The sequence below is a fragment of the Branchiostoma belcheri genome, unplaced genomic scaffold (assembly GCF_001625305.1).
Source record: "Branchiostoma belcheri isolate BF01 breed outbred unplaced genomic scaffold, Haploidv18h27 scaffold5, whole genome shotgun sequence".
NCBI classification, from domain to species: domain Eukaryota; kingdom Metazoa; phylum Chordata; class Leptocardii; order Amphioxiformes; family Branchiostomatidae; genus Branchiostoma; species Branchiostoma belcheri.
Genome location: NW_017804131.1, coordinates 4,575,020 through 4,595,722, shown reverse-complemented (window position 1 = coordinate 4,595,722; position 20,703 = coordinate 4,575,020). Strand labels below are relative to the sequence as shown.

Here is a 20,703-nt window from a genome sequence, read left to right as displayed (position 1 = left end):
ATGTTTGAAGTAGAAACTCGAAGACTCCTTTGAGAAAAGCGTGAACCTCTGAGACGACCCCTTGCCAGGAAATCTTTGTCGGAGGGTCCCGCATGTAATTTGCATGATCCTCCTTTAGTCTTTTCCCGTCAGTCAACGAAGCAGACAAGTCACATCTGGGTCAGGTAAAGACGTCGGCATTCCTTATCAGTCCACAGCTTCTGCTCCAAGAACGGCCAAGAAACACCACAAGGAGACTAAACACGAGGAATTAAGACTGAAGGTGAGTTGGTCTTCTAGAAGAAAACTTATGACAACAAGTGGTCGCGGTACAGAAAGTTACCGAGCATTTTGTATCAGCAATAGTGTCTCAGTGGTAGGTTAAACATGGGGAAGACCAGTAGAAGACAAAACCAGTCATGTGTGTTCTTTTGTGGGTTCCCGGATGGTCACTGCATTTTGATCCCTCTGCAAATTGAATCACGTACTCTGGTGCGTCCGCGTTTCCATCACCAGTGCGACAGGTTACGAAGGTTTTGTTTTGTAGGTTATGAAATTGAGGGTTTTGTAGCTTTTGCTACGATAGTACGTTTCCGTAACTGTCGATAATTATGCTGCATTGTGTAATGTACAGAAAGTTAACACATTTCGTTTTCCTGCCGTTTTTTTCTGGTTCGTCTAAAGTGCTTAATGATGCATGTATCCTTTATGCAAAAGGTGTGGGAAGTTTTGGTTCAATGACAGAAAATGTCAAGGATCTGTTCTGTTGGTGAGAGAGAGAAAAGTCGTGTTGATGTACAAACTGGATACACCCCCTCGAAGGCACTGATTGACGGTGTTTAGATACGGTGTAACATCTTACCTCTCAACTGCATGCATGGTGGCATGGGAACAACTTTGTGTAAACAAACCGCGAACGGAGTGTTCTTTGTATGCAATTAAAGGGTCGATCGCTACATGGCGTTTCAAGTACGGCCACCAGTGGTTTTACAAGTACCTCAGGTCTAACACATCCATGGGTCTGTATGGTACTACAGTATACGAGACGCTTGCCACAGGCAACACTTTGCAGGCTGTAAGTCTAGATACTAGTCACACTGTGGATATTAGTATTAACAATGTAGTACTTGAAAGTATCGTTGAAGTTGTGAAATGACAATGAATCATTTGTTCCCAGTTTAACCATGGATATTGAAAACGCCGAAGAGTATGCGAAGAACCGGGAAGGACAACAGAAGGTGGCGATGGATCTTATAAACAGGTAGGATGACGCTGTTTCAATATTGATGACACTAGATGCCAAAGTATTAAAAGAATCAGACATACACCCAAAACAGTTACTCAAGCAACTGGATATGATGTTGGCGTATCTTATATTATATTACCTTGATGTCAAACCTTCATCGACGTAACAGAAATAGAATTCACTTTTCAATAGGAATTTGAAGTTGCGTTGTAGAACATGCGGGGCAGGACTCTACTCTTTTAGAAGTAACAAAGTTGTGCGGAACCGTTCTAGCCTATAGCCTGTTCTTCTATCTGCACCTACGTTTTTTTCGCAGGTACATCACGTGGAGAGAGGGTGATGTTGTCCTGGATGTCGGCTCTGGTACCGGAGAGATCACCAAACTCATGTCTCAGCAGCCGGGAGTCAAGTCTGTGGTCGGGATCGACTTGTCCTCAGACTTCATCAGGTACCATTTGTGTCATTGATGTTAGTTCAAAATTAATACTATTTTTAAAATCATGCCCGAATGCTAACTGCTATTACAGAGAAAAAGAGAAAAGGATAGTACAATACAATAATAGGAATCAGTCAACTACTGTCTGGACCCCCCCCCCCCGTCCCAAGTTGAGTGAACATTTTTTTTTTGCTCATCTTTATCTTGTTTTACAGTTTCGCATCCAAGAACAACGCTGCTGAGAACGTCAGTTTCCACGTGGCCGACGCCTCTAAGTCCGCCGACTTCAAACCGGAGTGGAAGGGTGCCTTCACCAAAGCCACCTGCTTCACCGTCCTGCACTGGATCCAAGACAAACGAAGCGCCTTTAAGAACATCGCCTCCTGTCTTGAGCCTGGAGGAGAGCTGGTGATCAACTGTCTGTTGGAGTCAGCGGCTCAAATAGGCAAGTTAGATCTGCCCAGGTGGAGAGGTTACCTGAAAGATTTCACCTACAATATCTACCCGTGGCCCAATGATGACATTGAGGGGATGGGCCACCTGTTTGAGGAGGTGGGGTTTGAAGTTCTGACGTGTAACGGACAGCCTGCGCCGCCCAAGTCTTTCCCGACCGACCCGGAGGGTTTGAAAGCCGTCATGCGCACGATGCTGCCTCAGCTCAAGTTCATACCGACCGACAAACAGGACGACTATCTGACGGATGCCTACTGCGCAATCGCAGAGATGAGGAAGGATTTTAAAGAGGGTGACCCTGAAGCTGTAGTTGCGCATGTGCGCAAAGTTTGACTCAAGTCCCCATCCACATACTGCAAGTCACTAGGGTTACCCACTTAGGGAATATCGCAGTTAAGTTAGGCTATTAAAAGCGTAGATTCCTGGCCTTTCATGCAATATTTCTGTCCTTGACCTAGTACGTCACGTCAGACCATCTGTTTAGTTGTGCCATGTTGATTTGATTATATGGATGACATCCGCGCGCGCATGAATTTTCGGCCGTTTCCAAAAAAAAAAAAAAAGTTTTCAACCATACTGTAAATCGTACAAAACAGTTGCAAAATGAGCAAAAATATACCGTAAGTTACAAAAAAAAAGTAAAAACTATACCAATGTCGTAGAATGCCAAAATCAAACGAAAAGAGACGAAATTGAAAGGAAATGAACTTGAAGATTAGATTATTCGCCAAACCATATTCTGTCCCATTTGTTTAACCCTCATGACCACGTAGATTTCATAATGAAAACAACTTTTTTTTTGCAAAACTTTTTTTTTATTCGCACGCGCGCATCAGTTTAATCATATAATCAAATCAACATGGCCTAATTTTTACGAAAACTTTAGTACTTCCCTGGCGTCTGAAATCTAAATCTCCGATTTCTTGTTTGTGGAGTAGACAACTATATTGACATGTTCTGACAGGAGATATGAATCCCTATATATTCGGACCAGCTATGCGCGGACTCCTATGTTCATTCGAAGTGAAATAGCGAGTTTTATGTTTGTGTTCTTGTTGTTTTTTGTCGCTCAGTCTGCACACTCCGTGCAGAAATCGGAACCGGTTTAAGATATTGTAAGCAGTATTCAAATATAGTTAAACATAGTCTACGTGATAATAAACTACTATAACGTTAACACTATGCTCTTTCATTTTTCACACTTGAAGACTATTGACATTTTTCTCGCGCACTGACGTCGACCAACAAAACAAAACTACCCCCAGACGTACAAATGGTTCATTCCAATGCATGTTACGGTTCACCAATCAGAAACGTCAACCTTTGACCGTAGGAAACGGTAACGTGAACCGTGCTCCTTAGTGACATACAGGTGTATACAGGTAAGGTAAACAGTAGTCATCAGGTTTAAGACACATAGTGTGTTTCTTTATATATGTCCAGAAATTAAAGCACTGAAACTATTACGGTTCAAAGCTTCCCAAACTTGGTTTTTGCTGTGTGTAGTATCATTTCGGTATCATGATCATTGGGGGAAGTCCCGGGCGGGATTTATGCAGGGGAATTCCACAAGCTGCTGATTCATACTGAGGACGGTGTGAACATTGTCCAATACTCGCCGTCTTCGTTGTACTCTTAGGGTTATACAGTGGAACCTTACAGCGTCTTGAGACTTCTTAAGGGCCTGTCAAGATTTCGAACATCGTACATCTCAACAGAAAGTAACATGGGCAACGTTTGAAAATCGGCACCGCGCTGGATCTTTTGTGAAGAACCCCTGGACGTGTTTTTGGCATGGCCAATCGAGGGAGACAAGGTACTGTTTTCATGTGTTTTCATTTCTAGGAAGGTGTATTAGTGGTCGTATGTGGTGTCTAAAACGTCAAGGGTTTTATATATAATGTGCTAGATTCACTTCAAACGATGTATTTTTGAACCCGGAAGTAGGCGCCTGCCGAAACTACGTAGTTTACTTTCAGTATTGTTAAACGCTGATATGATTACGTCTATCTGGCAACCTAAACTGGCTTTATCTTTGTACTAGTAGTAATATAACTTATAGTGTACAATCTGATGTAAGAATATCATCGAGAACATTAGCGTCTACTGTTCCGTCAAGGATGTTATCACACTATGTTTCCAAAGTCAGGCCATGGAGAGAAGCGCCCCCTATACAACTTTACAACTCAAAGCCGATTTTGTATTGACGAAACATGTTTTCTATGGGTAGCAATGGATTGAATAATGTGTATGTTTTGATTCAAGGAGTATCAAAGTACTTTTACGACGTCGCCGAGGACATCCCAGCCGAGAAATGGAAGGACTTTGCGCGCAAATTGAAAATAGACGAAGTCAAAATCGGTCGCATCGAGGCTGAAGAGAAGGGCATAGTGAAGGAATGCTGTATGAAGGTGCTGCACCTGTGGAGAATGAAAAACGGCAGGCGGGCCACTCTTGAGGTTCTGAGGAAAGCACTGGACGACGCAGAGTTGGGGGAAATAGCCGAGAACATAAAAGGTAGGAAATTCTCATTCATAGAAACACGGCTAGATCATTGGAGGGAACACTTTCGCATCACTTTCTGACAGGTTACCTTTTCCAATACATCCATGTCCCATGATGGAAAATTGCAGCAAATTACTTATAACAAAATGATCGATACCATATTACAATACGACAATATTACACGTGTTTGTGGACGTCATTTTCACAATATTTCACCTCGAAAGAAAGTGACGTTTTGCTCTGTCCTTCGCCCTTTTCTCAAAACGTGTAATAAACCTTGCTGCCATTGATTAAAAACTTACTAATACATGTAGTTGTTTTGTGACCAACGGTGACTTGTTTGTGTGTTGTGGATAGATGAAGACCCAAGGATACCTATACAGGTGACATCAGGCATGTCAGGCAACAGCAGTGGTGCACAACAGCCACCAATACAGTACGTCACTGTGAGTCAGCCCTCTTCAGACGACACCAAGCGGTCCGGTACAGGACTGCAGCCAGAGGACATGGACTGTGAAGATTACGACGATAACCTACTGGACTTGTAAAAGTTCCCTCACCATGGCAACGCTGTGGTTCACTGCCACGGCGACGGTTAACGGGACATATGGAAGTAAATTTAGCGTCTGGATTCACGAAATAAGAGTGAAATTCGGGTGTGGGAGCCCTTGAGAACGTGACAGTTTTCAAAAATGAGGAAAATCTAGCCTCCACCAGGCCTTTCTACGGGAATACGGATCGTAGAATTCGGCAAAAAAGAGAATCAAATTGGCCAAGGGAGTCCAGCCGCGGGGAGGTAGTTTCGTTCCCTCCGGCATAGTCAAACCTACAAGGCGGCCAAACTCCCCCGGCAAATATTCTCCTATATATAGCCAGCGTAGTTAGTCTGGTAGAGTCTAGGGAAAAGCGGTGTGATCATGGAAGTTATGCATAAAATCGACGATCAACTAAGTTACAATAGATGTTTATTAGCGTCCTGAAGTTCGCGCGCCGTAGTTGTAAAACTTGAATGCAAAAGTTTTTCTTTGTGTACGTTTTGGATTCACCTCGTATACAGAGGTTGTGTCCCCGTCCTACGCAATGTTCCCCATTTGAAGACGTAACGTACCTTCCGATAAGTGATCTATATTTTCTAGTGCTTATAAAAGTCAATATTGTACATAATACTGCCTCAAACCAAGCATACTGCAAGTGGTATCAAAAGAGCAATAAAACGGGAATTAATTATAGAGATGCTTTATTTGATGAAGGAAATGTTGTGCACACTTCAAGTCGTATTGCATGTTCTTGTATGGATGTCACACTGATGACGACGTTCAAAAGAAATTAGTAGCTAAAGCTGAATCAACGGAAGAAGAGCAGGTGGTCACGTGACGTATTAGCCAGTGATGCAGGAGAATCCAGTTGGGCCGTCCTCCCTGCAGTGCCAGCCAGGACCGCAAGAGTACTTGGTGCAGTACTCAGTCTCGGCTCCCCGGACAGGGACTGTGGGGGTTGAACAGCGATGGGATAACAAGAAATTAAAGCAGGAACAGAAATATCTAACTTAGTAAATATCAATATCATGTCTTTTTCTATTTCAACATTTATTACAATACATTGTGACGGCACACTAAACTTATTTTTATGCCGCCACCAACGGACAACAGACATACTTATTTTCACCTGAGTTAAGTGCGGAAATTCGTATAAAATGCCTTTCCCAAGGCCACAAGATCGGTGGCATGTCAGGATTCGAACTCTTGGTTCCGAGCCGAACGCTGTGTCTTTACGCCACACGACTCCACTGATGGTTGTGCTTAGCCTCTATCAGGCTTGAGGAGGCGGCTGGAAAGAGTAGAAATCGGCCAAAATAGAGAGATAAGCATGCCAAGGGAGTTTGGCCGTTGAGAGAACAGTTCACCGCCCGTGGCCGCCTCCTCAAGCCATCGATAAAATACTACTCTACAAGAAACAGTGAATAAGGCTTACTTTCACAACTGAGGCCGTGAACATTGTCCACACACGTCCAGCCGTATGGACACGGGTTGGGATGACACAGGTCCAGATCTACAGAAAAAAAACACATGAATAGTTATGTTGCGTAAATAATCACTTAACCGTGACGGGGGCCGACATCGTCTACCGACATCCTTGGCCCAGTGTTGACATCACACTTCAAAGACGCCACGTGACAAGCCTCACTGGGTCAGTCTACTGAGGAAGACTGAGAGTGATTGGTAGAAAGCTCTAGGTGAGAGAGGTTTTTCAGTTTTGGCTCGAAAGTTTTAACTTTAAACATATATCAGTGTACTATACATGTTTTTAATACAAAAATGATGAGTTATGAGTCATTTCCAGTCGAGTTCTTATAAAGCAAACTTCATATTTAACGATACTACCTTGCTCGCACAAAACCCCGGTGTAGCCTCGGTCACAGACACAATCGAATTTATCCACGCCATCAACGCAGGTGCCGTTGTTTTGGCAAGGCGAGGATGCGCACTCGTCAATGTCTGTGGAGCAGTTCAGAGACACTGTGATTAGCCCACTCGATTGTAACACTTTATCAAAGACTTATGCTAGTTCTTATTGTTTGAGTAATCAAGATATGTTTTATTCGACATTAGGTCTTATTCATTACATTCATTTTATTGTTTGTTACTTTCTTTATGTAGTTTGCCATATACATACATTGTACCATGTGCAATTGCATTAGTGTTGTTTTGTACCTCGGAAACAGATCATAATAAACTCTTGATACGCCAAAAACAGTTACTCAAGCAACTGGATATGATTTTGGAAACGGTCAGACGTTTCAGGTAGCATCCACTACCTTTCGTCAGTGACATCGGAGACTTGTCTTGATACTCTTCAAACAATTTGAGTGACTGTTTTTAGAGTATCTTATTACCTGGATGCCTAACCTTTACAGATATAAACTCTTGATACATCAAAACTTGCATACTTTTATAATGATTGGAGTCACTCGTTTAAAGTGCAAATGAACAGCAAAATGGCCCGTAGATTAAAAGGACTTATCAAAAAGGCCATTGACTACATGTATTGTCACGGTGATAACAAACAGTTTACACCGACACGTCGTACAATATAACACGCAAAGTGTGATCAACGGCTTACGCACATGATACATTTCTAATGAAGACGTTGAGATGTTTCCCATGGTACTAGTAAGTACTAAGGAGTACGGAGAGTGCAAGCTTAAACTCGTTTTTGTGTTTGTTTGTTTGTTTGTTTGTTTGTTTGTTCGTGTGTATGTGTATTTGTTTGTTTGTTGACGTTATTGACGACGGTAGGGCCTTACTTTTCTCGCACAGGTCACCGGTAAACCCTGGTTGACATTCACACTTCACGACGGAGTTGTTGAAACAGGAGGTACAGACGCCTCCGTTCTGACACAGCTGGCAATCCTTAGTATCTGCATGGGGAGGAAACACAAAAATTAAAAAAAATGTCCAACATACTGGTAACACAAACGGATTATTTTCCAACTTCTTGTATCCTTTTTCTTCGAATATTGAACAGATGTAGTATATATACTACATATCAACAGATATACAACATAAAAGATAAACGAAACCTGTACAGTGACGCGTTTTGGAAAGTATCGTCATTAGAGGTGGAGCATTTTTTTATTCCAACATGTAATCACCAGACGTGGTGACGACACACTCAAGTTTTTTTCAACTTATGTTAATGCCGCCACCAACATAGGGGACAAATACATGACAGGACAATACTCATTTACACCTGAGCTAAGTGAGGAAAGTCGTGTAAAGTGCCTTTCCCAAGGGCACAAGATCGGTGGCATGTCAGGACTCGAACCCGGGACTCTCAGTTCCGAGTCGCGCACTCTGCCGCTACGCCACACGACCCCACCTAGAGCATTTGTTCTTGGAATGTCAGAAAGTTACCTAAGGAGCGATTTTATAGAGTACTTGAGCACTCACAGGATTCACAGATGTAGTTGTGTTCCTCGGAACAGACGTGATAGTTTCCCTGGTAGTTAGTCTGACTGTCCAGCAGCACGCACTGGTCATACGGGCCGTAGGCGTCCGGAGACATCCAGGTGGAACCTAGGAACAACGCAAAAGGATGTTACACTGGAATCGTTTGCTTCAAAAGCGTCTTTGATAGTGTTCAAGATTATGCATGTCTTTGATAGTGTTCAATATTTCAGCCCCATCCCCCATCCCGTTCCACTCTATTGCAGAGCATAGAGCTGGCACCCATCTCCATTTCTGTAGCCCTTGGGCCACACAGTTGTGCAATCACTACAGCAGGGGGCTAGCCCGCTGGTAGTGGTGTGTGTTTGACCTTTTTATACTCTTTCTCATAGATGCTGAGTACTAAGCAGAGAAAGCAGTAGGTTTCTTTTTCATTTCCGTTACACTACTGTATTCTTTTCATTTCCGTTACACTACAGTATGGAGCAATTTGAAGTCTTTGGTATGACCCGGTCGGGGTTTGAACTCACGACCTCTCGGTTACAAAGCGAGCACTCTACCGATTGACCAATCATAAATCTACACCTTATTCCTGTCGTAGTTGAACCACAGACTTGGGACTTCAAAGCCCATTTCGTCAACGTTGCATCAGACTCTTGATCGTTACAGACGATATCTTTTCCTTGACAACATTTAAAAACAACAGACTTGATGCCATATTTAAATACACGAATACAACCTTGAGCGAGATGCTCCGCCAACGTGCTATGCACAACATATTACGGGGTCTTCTGCGGACATGATGACCGATAGAGGCCACAGAGAGTTGAAGCAAAACCTTACTAGACACTGGAGAACCGTCGCTAGAGATCAAGGACGCAGCCGACGTCATGGCGGCGGTCCAGTGGGAGACGTCGCTGCCGTGGCTGATGAAGAAAGCCATCATCTGCTGGTCTGGTGTATTGTGCACGTCCGTTAGGTGTCCTCCCATGGTGGTGCAGGCAGCGGCCGCGTCTTTGTGGGACAGGGTGTCGAGCGAGAACATGTAGCACACGTGGCTGAAGAGAACTGTAGCAATAAATGTAATACAATACATGTATGTCAACCAAGGAACAGGCAGTTGCTTCCAAGCCTACTGTCAACCTAGCCTCAACCAGGCCTTTCTACGGGAATACGGATCGTAGAATTCGGCAAAAAAAGAGTAAAATTGGCCAAGGGAGTCCGGCCGCGGGGAGGTAGTTTCTTTCCCTCCGAACTCCAAACTGCGCGGCCCAGTCAAACCTACAAGGCGGCCAAACTCCCCCGGCAAATATTCTCCTATATATAGCCAGCGTAGTTAGTCTGGCAGAGACTACTGTCAACCCCACTGTACAGGTTGTTGGACACTTGTTGTTTTGCATAGCAGGAAGGCGAATGAGAAGCTGACCTGTTTCACAGTTGGCTCCCGTGGTCCACTCCGGACAGATGCACTTGTAGCCGTCCACTTCGTCCACGCACGTCCCGTCAGACAAACACGGATTACTTGCGCACTCGTTGATTTCTACAAACATTAAACAAATCGGATCACAACGTCATATTTCTTTTTCTTATTGTACAATAGAATCATAAGTCACCCCCTTTCCTTCCTCTTTACATTGAAACCCCATGTACAGCATGAAATAAAGTTGTCTGAATGGTATAACTGTATAAAAGTTCATTTGCAAAAAAAAATTGTGCACTTTTTGTTGGTGAAATCGGCATGTAAAGATATGGAATACCAGCAAGATTTGCCCATAAAAATGCAAGAAATAGTGTTTCAGATTCCTAAATTTCATGCCCCCGACTCTTTCAGGATTGTCGCTGGCTTGATGCCTCATACTTTCGGCGCTCAACATGTTACGTCAAACAAAATTGAGATGACGGAGAAAAATTTCAGGTTTGCTATAACACTGTAAGGCCACACCGTCTTAATTTTATGGATGACATCCGCGCGCGCATTGATTTTCGCCTGTTCTCAAAAAGAAAGAAAGAAAGAAAGAAAGAAAGAAAGAAAGAAAGAAAGAAAGAAAGAAAGAAAGAAAGAAAGAAAGAAAGAAAGAAAGAAAGTCGTATACGTCTCTAAGTACTGCCGCAAATTCTCAATACCAGCTTTGTGTTCCTGTGGTTTAGTAGCATTTTTATTTTTCGCCGGAATTTTTTTTTATTCGCCCATAAAATCCATAAAATTAAGTCCGTGTCGCCTAATCACCTGTTTCGCAGCTGCTTCCGGTCCAGCCAGGTTTGCACAGGCAGGTGTAGCTGTTGACGCCGTCCACGCAGGTGGCGTTTGCTGGGCACAGCGAGGTGCTGCACTCGTCTATATCTGTGAACGATGGATGCAGGTAGACACTTAAGAATTAAGAAACGGCATCAATTTAAGACTTGTATATCATTCCATCATCCACAGAAATAAGGAGTTGATGCATGGCGACTGCAGACATGCACAGGTCGATCTGTTCTATGTAGAGCTTGGAAATGGTTCTTTTATTTTCTGATCTTCCCTCCCCCCCACTCGTAGCCCTCCCTGATCTTCCATATTATATCTGCCCCCACTCGTAGCCCTCCCTGATCTTTCCTATATAGCTATATGCTATATAGTAACCAGGCTATATTATAGACACTTACGAATTAATAAACGGTATCAACTTAAGGTTTCTATGTCAATAAATCATCCTGCAGAAATAAGGATCTGATGCATTGCGGCTGTAGACATGTTCAGGTCCCGCTAGGTCGATCTGTTCTATGAAGCACTTGAAAATTGTTCTTAGTCGTCGTAGACAGTGCGACATCCTTTCTCATTCTACACGAAAAAAAAATGACCAAAACTTTCCAGGGATTGAAGAAAGAAAGTGGAAGAAGTCGTACTACCTGTCTGACACTGATCCCCCTCCCACCCAGGCGCACACTGACAGGTGTATCCATTCACTTCATCGACGCACGTGGAGTTGGAAGGACAAGGCGAGCTGCTACAGTCGTCCATATCTGAGGAAACGATACTTCTATTAAGTTCTAGATTACATGCGAGATGGCTTGAAGTTTACATACAAGATGGCTAGAGAATTACATACGAGATGAGTAGAAGATTATATGCGACCTGCGCTTTTAGTTTTCTTAGTTTCATTCTTTATTTAAACCCCATCTGTCTTGTTTTGTGTATTGTATTTATTCGTTAGTGTATGTATCGCTTTATTTTTTAATTAAGTTTATTGTTTGATGGCGGCGCCAATATAAGTTAGCCCAACTTGAGTACGCCGTCATCGTGTCTGTATTTCTTTATATGTGTTTTAATAAAAAAAAAAAACAAGGAAATGAACAAACTTTGTAACAAACTTTCTGAATTTCGAATCTTCATATCTGCTGTTTGCCCTTATCTTGTTATCAATCTATGTTAAACTACGAGTTTTTAATAGGTAATTAATCTTTTAATCATTAAGAGATGCCAATTTGTTTAATATAGAAATTAAGAATTTACTTTTAAAACTGTAAATACCCACAGTTTGTGTATTATAATATAAAACGAGCTCAATGGCGTGTAAATACTAACGCAATTCAGACTTTTGTCTGCTATGTTTGTATTGAAAATGAAGTTTCAAAGAAATAAGACCCATGCTATATTCTCTATTGTGATGTAAACAAGAGCTGATTGAGATATATTGGTACTTTGATGTTTGCCCACACGTATGCTGTTCCTATACACAGACACGTGTGTAACTAACTCACCTACGTCACAGTGGATTCCTGTCCAACCGGGGTCACATTGGCAGTGGTAGTGGTTCTGGTGATCCACGCATGCGCCGTTCACACAAGGGTTACTCTGACACTCATCCACCATGTCTGTAAAGAGCGCGAGTTTTAGAATATCTGTATCTGTATAGCCGGTATAACCGCCTTTCGGCGTAACACACCAGCTTCGCAGGCACGCGGCGCGGCGGCAGCTGGCTATATTACACCGATCGACTTGTTACACCTAACCCTAGAACTTCTAGCTCTAGACTTTGTTTAAAGCTATCTAATGACAATGCCCCTACTGTACTTGGTGACAGTAAGTTCCACTCTGCAATAGTTCTAGGAAAGAATGAATTCTTGAACACCTCAATCACTTCTCTTCTTCACTGATCTCTTCGCTGTATACGGAGGAGCCTTGGTAATAGTAAAAAATGTTTAGGTGTTTCACGATGAGATGTTGATGAACATTGGGGAAAAAACAAGCCTTATCCTCTCAGCTTCAAAGATCTAAATTTCTTACAAAACAATGGTCTCCTCTTCAACACTATGATCAACATGTACATTATTGTATGTAAATACGATGCCTTTGGACGGAAAAGAGACCATTTGCTGCAGTACATTAATTATGGAGCCCCGTGAAGACGTGTATATCTAGTAGTAGGACTAGAATGACACGAACTATGATTATGCCTTATTATTTTGACCATTTGTTTTGGTTGATATGTCCTGTTTCCAATGATTTATTATCTCTATGTTTAAGTAATTTATTGTTTACATGTATGTCCTTTGTAACTTGTTCTGTCTTATGTTGGGCTACCTTGGAAATCAGTTGTCCTAAACTGAAGGTACCACCCAACCGTTTTTAAGATCAATAAATTGATAACTAAATAAGTAGTATTTGTAGCTTCTACAAGTGGACACAGTTGTAACCGACTCACCTACGTCACAGTTGACCCCCGTCCAGCCGGGGTCACAGCGGCAGGTATAGTGGTCCTGATGGTCCACGCATGCGCCCATCAGACAAGGGTTGCTCACACACTCGTCCACCATATCTGGAACGCATGTATCTTAAAATGTCAGCAATTCGATCTATAACAACCCCTAACCAATGCGTCGTAAGGCAAAATGATGTGTTGTCGATACAGTCATACATAGGGACAGTCATTGTCTTTAGAGATCTGTCCACGGATATGAAGATGCCATTAAGTACACCAAATAAACCATTGAAGTGTTGATAGCCGAAAGTGACTTTTACTATATGGTGGTATTTTGCGTCTTGCAGAGACATGCAGAGTATGTGTATAGTTTTACTCTCCAAGCAGAGGTTGGTGGGGGAAAATCGTTACAGTTTTGTATATGCCCCATTTTTGTCGCTACCCCCACCGGTAGCGACAAAAAAAACGGGGCATATAAAAAGGTAACGATCTTCCCCTATCGACCTCTGCTTGGTGAGTACATATTCTGTCTGTTAACGTTCTACAAGTTGACACAATTCTACCCGACTCGCCTACGTCACAGTGGATTCCTGTCCAGCCTGGGTCACAGCGGCACGTGTAGTGGTCCTGGTGATCCACGCATGCGCCCATGTAACAAGGGTTGCTCAAACACTCGTCCACCAGTTCTGTAAAGTAAACGTCAGGAAATCGGTGGTCAGCTTAATGATATATTAAGTTTCTAAACTTGTCAATGAAAAGGACTGTGTGCCATATGTAGAGAGAGGGAGGGAAGGAGACAGAGAGAGAGATTGAGAGAGAGAAAGGCAAATAGACAGACAGAAAGACTGTGAGACATGAAGTAGTACCGAACAGTATCTACAAGTCACGTCCTAACCTACTTACATGTGGCGTTCCTCAAGGATCTATTTTGGGACCCTTACTATTTCTTTTATTTATACAAACGATTTACCACATGTTTCACAAAAATTATTTACTCTTCTTTTTCAGACGACAAAAATGTATTTATGTCTCACAAGAATCTTAATAGTTTAGTAATCGTCGTGAATGAAGAACTAAATAAAGTAAATATGTGGTTCAAAACAAACAAATTGTCCTTAAATGTAAAAAAACACATTTTATCATTTTTCTACGAAACTACAGAGGGTGGCACCCAGGCTAAGGCTAGGCATGTAGCATCCACAACTTTAACCTGCTCACCTGTTTCGCAGTTCACTCCTGTCCACCCCGAGTCACATCGGCAGGTGTAGCCGCCCAGGTGATCCACGCATGCGCCATGAAGACAGGGAGAGGTCAGACACTCGTCGACCATTTCTGTAAAATGCATGTGGTTTATTCAAGACGTTTGTAGCATTACTGTCTTGGTAATAATACTACAAACAGTATACATTGAGGTGCACATTGAAGGATATGAAAAATATATCAGTAAACACCTTAACTTCTAACATGCTTACTCTGTACATATGATATCAAATCAAACACATGTACTGCCATACTACAAACATTTCACATTGATTGGCATATTGAATCCGTTGAGGGATATGAATCTGCAAACACCTTTTTAACTTCAAGATGTATACATGATAGATCTTACGTTGTCTGCATGTTGAAATACAGTCAGGTCTAACATTAGAGATTGTTTTGCAGATACTCAAACTCATCTTAGAGCGAAAAGACGTTACATTGGCGTCATTATGTTATATGAAGACACGTTGAAGGTGAAAAGTTTAAGTCCTTCCCGCACCAGGTGAGCATAGGGCGGCACCTACATGTATCTCCGGTTATGAAGATGGGTGATATGAAGACATGAGCATGTTTTGTTTTAGATTTAAGTCTAAAAATCATCTCGCCTGTATCACAGTTGACTCCCGTCCATCCCGGCTCACAGCGGCAGGTGTAGAAGCCCGGGTGATCGGTACAGGTGCCGTTCTGACAGGGCGAGCCCTGGCAGTCGTCTATCCTGTCTGAAAATATATACGTTTATCTTTAAAGGTTAGAAACTTCAACGCTCTAGTATTGGTCACTTCGAGCATTGAACTCGAGATTACCTGAAAGTAATAGGTAGGATATAGACTGATTTACAAATATGGACGTGTTATATTGTATGTGTCGTTTTTTCGTCGAGTTCATGGTGAAATTAAAAACAAATCTTATGACTTCGTGGCTCTGTTTGGCCCCATTCAAATTGTCCGGATCGATCCGAATTGATTCGTTTTGATCCGACTTCGAGCCGGATCGATGCGGACAATTTTATCCTAGTGGGAATGGGGCCTTTGTGACTGTAAAGGGGTAAATACGAGCATGAACCCACCTGTTTCACACTTGAATCCGGTGGCCCAAGGCGGACACTGACAGACAAAGTTGTCCAGAGTTCCTCCGTTCATACAGGGCATGTACTGTAGACCCTCGGAAACTGGACATCAGAAGAAATGTATTATGAATACAATAATTCCAATACTATTACTAATCACGGAAAGTGGTGAAGTGGTTCAAATGTACTTTTATTGCAGCAAATGAGTTATTGGTTAAGCACAAACCTCACCTGCACATATGGCGTACATGTTGCTGTAATATGCTCCTACCAGGCCGCCCGAGGCGGTCTGGTAGTCCACGCCCCAACCGACAGTCAGAGTCCAATAGCGCGGGTTGACCACAAAGGTGTCGTCCAGGGGCCGACAGTGCACTTTGTCGGTATCTCCACACAGTTCATTGGAGAGGATCTCGTGGGTAACACAGCTGACGCCGCTGCCGTCGTATTGGATGCACCCCTTTTCCCAGTGGTGGTCACAATGGTTAGAACCGGAGTTGTTACATACATACCTCATGCCAGCTGACTCACAAGCCGCTTTTATGTGGTCGCTCGACATGGTTCCCGACGTAGGAACCTTGTAGAAGCCGTAACGGTCTACAGTGGCCAGGTACTCATGTTGGCCTTGTGAGAGACAGAGACAAAGTTCGGATAACAGCTGGGTTCTACGACCTTCGTGGACGAAAATCGTAGGCTTTTCGTATAATTGTTTAAAAACAAAATCTTGGCCTGGCCTACCCGCATTTGTCATTGAAAAAATGCAACAAACAAGACATCCATCTCTGGGACAACGTTAACGTACAGTTTTGAGTAGAACCTTGCCAAAAAACGCACCCTACTCGGCAATACTCTGTATCGGTACTAAAGGACATCTCTTCAGCCGGTATTACCGCCCTTCGGCGTAACACACCAGCTTCGCAGGCACGCGGCGCGGTGGCAGCTAGCTATAGTATCCCGAACGACATGTAACATCCAATCTTTGCACATTTAATTGCAAGAGTTGTTCAAAGCTTTCTAGTGACGATACCCCCGACTGACTCGCGCGAGATCGTAACCGTCTCACCTTGTACCGAGGACGCCCAGGCCGTCACGGCCGCGATCATGAGTACAAACTGCCACATCTTCACCCTTAGTTGCGCTCAGTTTATACTCGGTAGTGGGTGATGGACTTGTTTTTGAGCCTGACATTTCTAAGGTCATGAGAACTACACAGCTGACCGGTAGGGATGAACTATTAATACACCTGACGCACAACTGCGGCCGTTTATTGGTCTGAGTTAGCATATAGACAGACAGATATAACAAGTCAATATAGTCAAGGAGGTTTGATCAAGCTCTTTGATATAGTGTACGTGACCTCTTAGCAAGTGAATAAACCTTTCTAAAATACTCCTATACACTATGATACTATTCTTTGTACCATGAAGACACTCTGATACTTTCTTTGGCATGAGGGAACCTATGCGATGTTTCTGAAAGACAAATGACCTGACCAGGCCATGGTAAACGCTAAATGCTCACTGTTGTATGCGTTTTGTAATCTGTGGGATTTTAGACGAGATGTCGATAAGATTACCTTTACAATTTGAGTTGGTTTCTGATTTTGTTTTTAAACAACTCAGAAAAGTCTACAATTATCGTTCACGAAGGTGGTAGAACCCAGCAATTATGCGAACGTTTGTCTCTGTCTCTCACAAGGCCAACATGAGTACCTGGTCTCTGTAGACCGTTACGGCTTCTACAACGTTCCTGTGTCGGGAACCATGTCGAGCGTTAATATAAAGGCTGCTTGTGAGGCAGACATGGGATATGTATATATGTAACCACTCACTGACAGGTTTTGCTTCTCTGGACTCCGGGCTTCGGCGATGTCAGCTGTGTTACTAGTACCCACGAGATCCTCGCTGATAAACTGTGTGGAAATACTGACAGGACAGGCAAAGTGCAGTGTCTATCCCTTGATGACGAACTGATTAACTTGGAGGTTGGAGCGTGCACTACGAGACGTGCAGGTGTCTAACATGCACGTACATTCTAAAACAGATGAGGGTGTGTGTATGTACGTATACATGTATGTGTAAAGAAAGCTGAACGAATCTTAGCTTGGCTAGTGTTCGGGAGGACACACATAATATTCGGCTATGTGTGACAGGGGCCGATGTTGTGTGATAACAACCTCCAGCCTTACCTGCGCACAGGGCGTACATGTTGTTGTAGCTGCTTCCGTCCCCGAAGTGCTGGTGGGTGTCGACGTCTATGCCCCAGCCGACAACCTCGCCCCAGTAGTTCGGTCGCACCACGAAGACGTCATCAAGGGGCGGACAGTACAACTTGTCGGGATCTCCGCACAGGATCTGCGCAAGGTTCTCCGTGGTGATGCAGCTGACGCCGTCGTGGTCGTACTTGATGCAGTCCGGGCTCCAGTGGAAGGCACAGGCGCCGGTTCCCGAGTGGAAGCAGGCGTGCCGCATCCCCGCCGCCGCGCAGGTAGCGATGAGGTTGTCGTCGTCCATGGTTCCCGACACAAGGACCTTGTAGAACCCGTAACGGTCTATAGACGTCAGGTACTCCGACAGGGCTTGTGAGAGACAGACAAAAAATTCAATAACTATTAGAGTTCCACGACCCTTAAATTTGCGAACGATATTCTTATACTTTACTAATTTTTTGCTATAAAAAATATCTAAATTCGCATTCTAGTAAAACAATGAGATAGCACCCCTCTAACTCATTGTTTTACGAAGAAATATCTAAATTCTCCTTCTTGTAAAAGAATGAGATAGCACCCCTCTAACTCATTGTTTTACTAGAAGGAAGGTCTAAATTCTCTTAGAAGAAATATCTTAATTATCTCACTAGTAAAATAATGAGGAAGCACCCCTCTAACTCATTGTTTTACTAGAAGAAACACCTAGATATTCTTACAAGTAACATGATGAGATAGCACCCCTCTGACCCATTTTTACTAGGAGTAAGAGATAAATCCTCATGCGCCCCCGTATGGGGAGTGGGGTCTACTTATTCCCGCCTTCGCCCATGTCTGCCTGGCCCTTGTCGCTTTCTGGTATTACTAGTGTCGGCTACAGTAACTTGCAACTCGTAGACTTCATGTCGAGCACGCCCTCCTTCCACCCGCGCTATCTGGCGGCAGTTTGCGGGCATCTGGGGCACCATTTTCCGAGCCTGTCAGTCGCGCCACGCTCGTCCGAAGTGCCGCGGAGAAGCTATATACCGCCGTTAGGTTTAGATCGCGGGCGCTGTATCGATTTTCACCTCAAGCCAAGGTCCTTGCTCAGGCTCAACAAAATAAACTTTCTGGAACTCACAGCTGTCATAATTATTTTCAGAGCTGTGTTAAATCATTAAGTCTCTCGTTTCCCTGAATCATAAGCACTTATAATATGCCAGATCCAAAAGAGAAAAGAGCAGAAAATTATAGCATTTTTTCATAACAACTCTAAATGTTATATTCTTGCTTGTATACTAGTAATTCATATCTAACTTATCTTAACTTATCATATCTATCTTAATTTCAACGTAAAATACATAAGCCATGGCTCTCTTCGTAGAAGACGAAAAAGATATTTGGATCACAGCTTATATCATAAGCATTGCTAGATGCGGATCGAAGTTTTTCCCAAACTATTCATTTGCAATTGCTTCTAGGGTACGGGCCTAGCTAGGTCGACTCTACCCACTATCATTAAAAAGATACACTTCACATTGAGTTATCCTTTTCGCAAAGGAACGAACGAATGAGGGAACCAACTTAATATACATGTAATTATGAACGCAGTTGTAAAGGTAACGTAGGCGCGTCCTTAATGTTCGATTGAAAAATTGTGTACGATGAAAAAATATCGCAGGGCACTTGAGGTCGCCAGCAAAGTATTACATAACTTCTAAATTCAATGTCATCTTGACATACGTAATGCCAAGCATGTCTCTTGGACAGTCTAGTTTTGAGAATGGCCTTACCAAAACGCACTCTGTCCGTCTCACCTTGTACCGAGGACGCCCAGGCCATCACAACCGCGATCATGAGTACAAACTGCCGCATCTTTCACCGTTTGTTGCGCTCAGTTCAGGCTCGGTAATGTCTGACGGACTTAAATGTTTTGTTGGACAATTTATGTCGTGTCCTAAAGTCATGAGAACCACACAGCTGACCGGTAGAGATGGGCGCTGTATCTATATGTCTGACGCAGGCTGCGGACCTATAATTGAGTGCGAGTTGAAGTAGGCAGATAGAAAGTCAATACAGTGTACGTGACATCCTGTTCTACAAACACTCTAACACTTCTACATCTTTGTCATTCCAAACAACACCATAACTTTCATACCTTTGGCGGGTGGTTGTACGTGTGACAGGTGTTATCTATTGAAAACAAGTGTCTTTACCTGACTTGAAATTGTTGAATGTTGAATGCTAAATGGAAGTCACTGTTATGTACGTGACATCACGTGTGACCCCCCCCACACACACACACATAAGAGACAAGCAAACACCATCTTTTCACCTTGACACGGTCTGCCTGTCAGTGGCTTGCATAGATAAATGATTGTGTTTTCTGCCGAAGTTGTATAACGTCCTGAACATTCTGTCTACTTACCGTGCACGTATATGCTCATCTAGCTGGGTACATGTTTGACGAGCGAAATTGTGTTTTTTGGGGGTCTGTATTCTCAAACTTTGAGTGTCGATTTCTGTGCAAAACAAGTTACTGTGCCAAGGTCAGGCGGAACACACAGGTGACCGGTAACACTGAGTACTGATAATGATTTTAAGGACAGATGTCTAGAGCGAACGTACGAGAGGCCAATTCGTGTCGAGTGCAGCACACGGACTAGTGTATTTTACAATAGTGACGGGTGCAGAGAGCTCATATTTACTTTATTATGGACTCAGTATGTAGTTCAAGCAAGGGGCAAATTAATATATACTAGTACGCTGGCATCTAGATTGGCAATACAAATGTACAACGTTCCCGGTGCATATCTGATAGGCAAAGGGAAGGGTGGATGTATGGATAGACGTAAATGTGTAATGCACTCGTTAAATGTTATGTCACAAGCGTCCTTCCGTACTTCGCCAAACTGTAGTAGAATGTACAACGATTGCCAAAAAGGTC

The 20,703-nt window shown here is 43.2% G+C and overlaps 3 protein-coding genes across 6 annotated transcripts; 2 read left to right on the top strand and 1 right to left on the bottom strand.

The window, feature by feature from the left end:
- Window positions 1-79: 79 nt before the first annotated feature.
- LOC109479879 (juvenile hormone acid O-methyltransferase-like) lies at window positions 80-2,652 on the top strand. The gene is made up of 4 exons (XM_019781919.1): window positions 80-262; window positions 1,157-1,240; window positions 1,542-1,673; window positions 1,877-2,652. Exons 2-4 carry the CDS (start codon window positions 1,164-1,166, stop codon window positions 2,445-2,447), a joined length of 780 nt encoding a protein of 259 aa, XP_019637478.1. The 5' UTR covers window positions 80-262; window positions 1,157-1,163; the 3' UTR covers window positions 2,448-2,652.
- An 801-nt stretch (window positions 2,653-3,453) lies between these two features.
- On the top strand, window positions 3,454-5,364 carry LOC109479892. 2 transcript variants are annotated; one of them, XM_019781943.1, is made up of 4 exons: window positions 3,454-3,496; window positions 3,754-3,930; window positions 4,380-4,631; window positions 4,977-5,364. In XM_019781943.1, exons 2-4 carry the CDS (start codon window positions 3,909-3,911, stop codon window positions 5,165-5,167), a joined length of 465 nt encoding a protein of 154 aa, XP_019637502.1. In that variant the 5' UTR covers window positions 3,454-3,496; window positions 3,754-3,908; the 3' UTR covers window positions 5,168-5,364. The 2 variants fall into 2 exon arrangements, with proteins under 2 accessions (XP_019637502.1, XP_019637501.1); XM_019781942.1 differs by lacking the exon at window positions 3,454-3,496 and having other exon boundaries at window positions 3,716-3,930.
- Window positions 5,365-5,446: 82 nt separating this feature from the next.
- Window positions 5,447-19,724, bottom strand: LOC109479842 (fibropellin-1-like). 3 transcript variants are annotated; one of them, XM_019781868.1, is made up of 17 exons: window positions 19,550-19,724; window positions 17,760-18,149; window positions 15,575-15,676; window positions 15,114-15,227; window positions 14,464-14,577; window positions 13,818-13,931; window positions 13,249-13,362; window positions 12,305-12,418; window positions 11,453-11,566; window positions 10,794-10,907; window positions 9,993-10,106; window positions 9,410-9,634; window positions 8,570-8,695; window positions 7,924-8,037; window positions 7,001-7,114; window positions 6,591-6,668; window positions 5,447-6,104 (listed from the first exon to the last, which is right to left on the bottom strand). In XM_019781868.1, exons 1-17 carry the CDS (start codon window positions 19,629-19,631, stop codon window positions 5,998-6,000), a joined length of 2,250 nt encoding a protein of 749 aa, XP_019637427.1. In that variant the 5' UTR covers window positions 19,632-19,724; the 3' UTR covers window positions 5,447-5,997. The 3 variants fall into 3 exon arrangements, with proteins under 3 accessions (XP_019637427.1, XP_019637428.1, XP_019637429.1); XM_019781869.1 differs by having other exon boundaries at window positions 19,574-19,724; XM_019781870.1 differs by lacking the exons at window positions 17,760-18,149; window positions 19,550-19,724 and adding exons at window positions 15,806-16,195; window positions 16,635-16,682.
- Window positions 19,725-20,703: the final 979 nt, after the last annotated feature.

What these genes read in the sequence shown, in the direction of transcription:
- LOC109479879 (XM_019781919.1), top strand. Translation starts at nt 1,164, where the DNA reads ATGGATATTGAAAACGCCGAAGAGTATGCGAAGAACCGGGAAGGACAA. An exon ending in GCGATGGATCTTATAAACAG is followed by an intron (nt 1,241 to 1,541) that starts GTAGGATGACGC and finishes TTTTTTTCGCAG; the next exon opens with GTACATCACGTGGAGAGAGG. An exon ending in TTGTCCTCAGACTTCATCAG is followed by an intron (nt 1,674 to 1,876) that starts GTACCATTTGTG and finishes CTTGTTTTACAG; the next exon opens with TTTCGCATCCAAGAACAACG.
- LOC109479892 (XM_019781943.1), top strand. Translation starts at nt 3,909, where the DNA reads ATGGCCAATCGAGGGAGACAAG. An exon ending in GGCCAATCGAGGGAGACAAG is followed by an intron (nt 3,931 to 4,379) that starts GTACTGTTTTCA and finishes TTTTGATTCAAG; the next exon opens with GAGTATCAAAGTACTTTTAC. An exon ending in AATAGCCGAGAACATAAAAG is followed by an intron (nt 4,632 to 4,976) that starts GTAGGAAATTCT and finishes TGTTGTGGATAG; the next exon opens with ATGAAGACCCAAGGATACCT.
- LOC109479842 (XM_019781868.1), bottom strand. Translation starts at nt 19,631, where the DNA reads ATGCGGCAGTTTGTACTCATGATCGCGGTTGTGATGGCCTGGGCGTCC. An exon ending in AGGAATCCACTGTGACGTAG is followed by an intron (nt 11,567 to 12,304) that starts GTGAGTTAGTTA and finishes TCGTTTCCTCAG; the next exon opens with ATATGGACGACTGTAGCAGC. An exon ending in CGACGGTTCTCCAGTGTCTA is followed by an intron (nt 8,696 to 9,409) that starts GTAAGGTTTTGC and finishes CGTTGTTCCTAG; the next exon opens with GTTCCACCTGGATGTCTCCG.